The 5,844-nt window shown below is 38.9% G+C and overlaps 1 protein-coding gene across 1 annotated transcript; it reads right to left on the minus strand.

The window, feature by feature from the left end:
• Positions 1-362: 362 nt before the first annotated feature.
• On the minus strand, positions 363-2,189 carry LOC308687916 (general transcription factor II-I repeat domain-containing protein 2-like; the record flags this gene model as incomplete). Its single annotated transcript, XM_081360737.1, has 1 exon — positions 363-2,189. One exon carries the CDS (start codon positions 2,187-2,189, stop codon positions 363-365), a length of 1,827 nt encoding a protein of 608 aa, XP_081216863.1.
• Positions 2,190-5,844: the final 3,655 nt, after the last annotated feature.

Genomic DNA, 5,844 nt, shown 5'->3' on the forward strand with positions numbered 1-5,844 from the left:
AGCAGTGATCTCAAACTCAAATTGGCTGGGGGCCACTGCTGTGAACGAAAGCTTATAGGAGGGCCATTTTAACATTCAAGCACAACAAGAACGCGCAATATTTTTCTGGAAATTTACTTCACTTGCTGAAATGTTAGCTCTCATTTACCTCAGATTATGTAACTAACATATTTGTGTCATACTTAACAAAAAATGTAAACATCAGTATATTAAACAAAATTATATTATATATTGTTAAATATATAACAGTTAGTGCAACCTTTTTTCCCTTACTTAACTTTAGTTAAATAACTTGTCAAAACTTTGCACTGAACAACATTGCAGTGAACTCATGCAATCCCTGAATACATTTGCACACTATTCTATTTCTTGCCAGACACCTGGCAGCGCTTCTGCTCACACAACTGAGCCACGTTTGCACTGATGGAGGTCACAGTTGAAACCCTGAGTACAGCTTCAAGATGGGCATCACTAAGCCTGGACCTGTACTTGCATTTATTGAAGTTCATAGTTGAGAACAATTTCTCACACAGGTATGTGCTTCCAAAAAGGCACATTACCCGACTGAACACTTTGGACAGCTCTGGGTAGCATGGAGGTAACTCTCTCAAAAACTGTCCAGTCTTGTCTGCTTTTCCCTGTGCCTCTCTGAATTTAGTTTTTAGCTCACTGTTGCACTGCAAGTCAATAAGTTCCATTTGCAACACACTTGGGACACTCTCCACGTCAGTTGAGAAGGGATCTGCGAACAGCTGGAAAGTGTCACGGTGTGACTTGAAGTCAGCAAAACGCTGATCAAATTCCTCCAGTAGGTTGTTAATAGCAGAAGCGTATTCATCACCACTGAATGCTGTGCCCTCCTCCACAAGAGATCTGCATGTAGTGAAATGGCTGAGGTTTTTTGCAGAAAGCTGAGTTTTCCACAATCTCAGCTTTGTGGAGAAAGCTTTCACACTTTCATATGCTGCTGTGATGAGCTGACCAGGACCCTGGAGCTTCAAGTTAAGGATGTTCAGCTCCTGTGTTATGTCCACTAAAAATGCAAGGTCCATGACCCATTTAGGATCATCAAATTCAGGAACATCCATTCTGCCATCTTCCATGAATATCTTCACCTCTGCTCTTAAGTCAAAAAATCTCTTCAGGACATTCCCCCTGCTGAGCCAGCGCACCTCAGTAAAGTAAAGTACATCGCCATATGTTGACTCAATTTCTTCTAAAAAGGCCCGAAACTGGCGGTGCTGTAAACTTCTCGACCTGATGTAATTGACACATTTCAGGACAACAGACATGACATGTTCATATTTCAGGCATTTGCTGCACAGAGCCTGTTGGTGTATAATGCAGTGCAGAACAACTGCTGGATCTGCATTTTCCTCTTCTAACTTTCTTTGTACCAGCGCTACCAGTCCGTTTTTTTTGCCTGTCATAGATGGGGCGCCATCAGTGGTAATGCCCACCAGTCTGTTCCACGGCAATCCAGCGCGCTCAATCGCGTCGCACAGCTGCTGAAATATATCGTTGGCTGTAGTACGGCCATGCATTGGACACAAACTTAACAACTCCTCCGTCACTTCAAATTGTTCATTAATACCCCTGATGAAAATAGCTAGCTGCGCAATGTCTGTTTTGTCTGTGCTTTCGTCGAGCGCCAAAGAGTACGCAGTGAAAACTCTAGCTTTGCCGCGCAATTGATCATAAATGTCACTCGACAACTCGCTAATCCGCTCGGCCACTGTGTTTGCAGATAGAGAGAGATTGTTGAACAAGCCCTTCTTTTCTGGACATAGAATCTCAGCGACTTTTAACATACAATCCTTCATAAACTGCCCTTCAGTGAATGGCTTTCCTGCTTTCGCGATCAACTCACTCACCACATAACTTGCTTCAACTGCAGCATCAGCATCCTTTTTGGCTTTGTGGAAAAGGCTTTGCTGGGACGTTAGCTCTCTCTTCAATTTCATGGCTGTCTTTTCTCTCTCGTCTGCCTGGTACTTCTCATACTGTTCTCCATGTTTAGTTGTGTAATGACGCTTGAGATTATACTCCTTTAGGACTGCGACTTTTTCTTTGCATATCAGACAGGTAGCATTTCCATTAAACTCCACAAAAAAATACTGCAATGTCCATCTTTCTTGAAACTGTCTGTGTTCATCATCCACTTTCCTTTTCGGTTTAGAAAGAGACATATTTTCAGTTTCTATAGCAGCCAAACAAATAAACTCCTAGGACCAAAATCAGCTCTCTTATCAAATATGCCGGGTTTGCGCGGGTTTTTTTTTTTTTAAATTACGCATTCACGTTTTTTTTTTATTTTTTTTTATTTTTTTTATTGAATCGTGTTCTTGTTTCAATTTAATATGAAGTGGTATTTTAAATTGGCATGAACCAAAAAATATATATATTTTTAATTGTTTTGCGGGCCGGATTATGTTATATTTTTTACATCAGTTGTGGGCCGGAGGGAGGGGGAGGGGGGGCCGTAAATGGCCCGCGGGCCGGCAGTTTGAGACCCCTGATTTAAAGGAAAAAGTACTGATTTACCTTACAAATATTGGATGTTACATTATAAAGCATTAAAAGCATGGCAAGTGTTGTGGTTAATATGCATTTACAACAAATATCACTTTAAAACTATCAATACTGAGGTAAAAGCATGGTCAGTTTTGTGATTACTGTCCTTTGCTACACCAATCACAGTAAAACTAAGGTTGCTGAGGTTTAAAGCGTGTTAAGTTTTGTGGTTACTTACAACACCTATCACAGTAAAACTAGGGTTACTGTGGTAAAGCATGGTAAGTGTTCTGGTTGCTGTGCATTTACAATAAGTCGCACATTAAATCTACCAATAGTGTGGTAAAAGCATGGTAAGTTTTGTGATTACTGTCTTTTTACTACACTTATCACAGTAAAACTAATGTTACTGTGGTAAAAGCATGGTAAGTGTTGTTTTTACTGTGCTTCTACTACAAATACAGCTTTGGAACTAATTGTACTATTTTTAATCTGATATGAATATCTAGGCCTATAGCACGTCACGTGACAGGCAGTGTTTAATCACCCTATTTTGAATTAGAAAGCAATGAAACGCAAAGTCTCCGTGGAGATGGCAGATATAATGGCAGATTAATATCGACAAACAGAAAAGACAGTATATACACATTATTAAGACAACGTATGGTATTTAGGTATTTACTACTTACCAACATCTGACACACGTGACCTAATGCCAAATATCGCGATGTATTCGGAACGAGACTTCTTCAGCGCGATTTCCTGATAAAATATAATTTTAAAAATATCAATAAACAGCAAAGCAATCCAGCTTCCCTGGCAATAAGACCGAAATAATAACATAAAAAAAATACATAAACCATGATAAGATATAAGATCTCGTGAATGATTAAACAACTTCTCTGCTGCAGCCGTCAGGCAGAAAGTGCTGTGATCACGAAAGACGCTTCCCATTGACAATACATTAGTTTAAAAAACGTGCTGGTATTGTACGAAAATAGCGAAATAAACGTGGCACGAATCAATAGATTAAATTACGTGACCATATCACGAACTGACTTGAGACTGGGTTGTGACTTGCGTTGGAGTTATCCGTGGTCTCACCACAGACTCAATCCGTGCTCCAATCACAGATTTTAGTTCTGACTATAGCCAAGCAAGCAATAGGTGTGTAAAACGCCATCAAACTGGATTTTATGATGACAAGACAAGACAAAATGTCAACTAAATTACATGCCATTGCAACACAGTCGACATAAAGCTTTTAAGTGTCTAAACAAGTGAGCAACATTACAACATCAGTGATCAGGTCAGGTTGTTGAGGTCCGTGGTGCCATCACGGGACTTGAGTTTGGCTAACAGAATCAAACTGAATTTTTATGATGGCAGGACAGTGCAATAGCTACAATAACAGAGAGGTTAACGTCTTTATGGTATTAGGTGTTGTAAAATAAATAAATACTTAAAATATTGTGTTTCCAAATGAGAAAGCACGTCCATTGAGTGAGATCTGTTCTTTGTCATTGAAACGAATATCCGTGTGTGGACCACGGAAGATGAGTGTCATTGACTTGCGTTGGAGTTATCCGTGGTCTCACCGCAGACTCACTCCGTGCTCCTATCACAGATTTTAGTTCTGACTAGCCAAGCGAGCAATAGGTGTAAAACGCCATCAAACTGGATTTTATGATGACAGGACGAGACAAAATGTCAAGTTAATTACATGCCATTGCAACACAGTTGACCTAAAGCTTATAAGTTCCTAAACAAGCCAGAAAGATTACAACGTCCATGAGTGAGGGGCGGGCAGGTTGTTGCGGTCCGTGGTGCCATCACGGGACTTTGGTTAGGCTAACTGAAATTTTATGATGACAGGACAATGCAATAGCTACAATAACAGACAGGTTAACGTCATTATGGTATTTGATGTCGGAAAAGAAACAAATACTTCAAATGTGGCGTTTCCAAATGAGAAAGCACGTCCGTTGAGTGAGTTCTGTATTCCGTCATTGAAACGGGTATCCGTGTGTGGACCACGGAAGGTCAGTGTCATTGACTTGCGTTGGAGTTATATCCGTGGCCGCATCACGGAATTTGGGGCGATTCCGTGATGGCTCCACGGATTTTGAGTTAAGGGCCCGTGGACATTTCACGGAATCCTGTGAGACCAGGTTGTATCATTGCAACGCAGTTTCTGCACTCACTAATGATTTCACCAATGCAAACATGAGGTATATAAATACAGTAAGAGATTCGTTGTGCAGTGTAACAGCGTCATTGATTTCATAACGAGTTTTGGCAAGTGTCCAGATAAACTCACGCTGTGTGATTGACAGCTTGGGCGATTGGAAAGGGAAGGGATTGTTCTTTGATCGCTTTCTGTATATTAATCACAGTTTAAGTAAGATTATTTTCATCCTACTAAGAGAAATGATGTGAAGTTGATCGCTACTTCTATAGTAAATCACTACTTACCGCTTGCTGGAATATAGTTTAAATTTATGGAAGGCATTTTCTGCCAAATTTAAATAAATAAATTAAATGATTAAAATTAAAATTAAAACCAGATTAACAATTTCATTACAGAAAACAGTACGCAAAAAATGTGACAAAAAGCCAAACGTGAAAAAGAAACTACAAATACAGTTTTTTAATTTGCATGCAGGTTGTCTTTGAAAATGAAAACGAAAATGAAAACTGTGAAATAAAAGAGGAATTAAAATGAAAACGAAAATTTACATTTGTATTGGAATTGTGTCACTATTATTGTGTGAGCGTTACCAAAGAGCATTGTAAAAACTGTATTTGTAGGTTCTTTTTCACGTTTGGCTTTTCATTTTAATATTGGCAGTCTTGCCTCGAGACTGTAGTGGAAATGAAATGTGAAATCACCAATTGCATTTTATTTTTCAATTTGACAGGGATAATGCTGTGAAAATGAAATCATTTAATTTCATTCTCAATTTTGTCACATTTGCGTACTGTTTTCTGTTATGAAATTGTTAATCTGGTTTTAATTTGAATTTTAATCATTTAATTTATTTATTTAAATTTGGCAGAAAATGCCTTCCATAGAAATTGTCCCCTTTGTCAGTATGAAACACTGAGATACTTCTGTGACAGTATAAGTCCTTGTTTTGTCTTTAAGGTGTACAGTTGAAATATTCATTTTGTTTAGTTTGAATATATTGTTTTTGTGCTTTTCTTGATTTTCTGTTTCTTCTTGTTCCTCTGTTTGTAGGCGCTGAGTGCTTCCTGAAGCGGCTGTTTCTCTGCGGCACAGGTTTTACTTCACCAAGGGTTGTCATTATTGCTGTGTCATTATTTGCA

The sequence above is a fragment of the Scardinius erythrophthalmus genome (genome assembly GCF_964197995.2).
Source record: "Scardinius erythrophthalmus genome assembly, chromosome: 3".
Classification (NCBI taxonomy): domain Eukaryota; kingdom Metazoa; phylum Chordata; class Actinopteri; order Cypriniformes; family Leuciscidae; genus Scardinius; species Scardinius erythrophthalmus.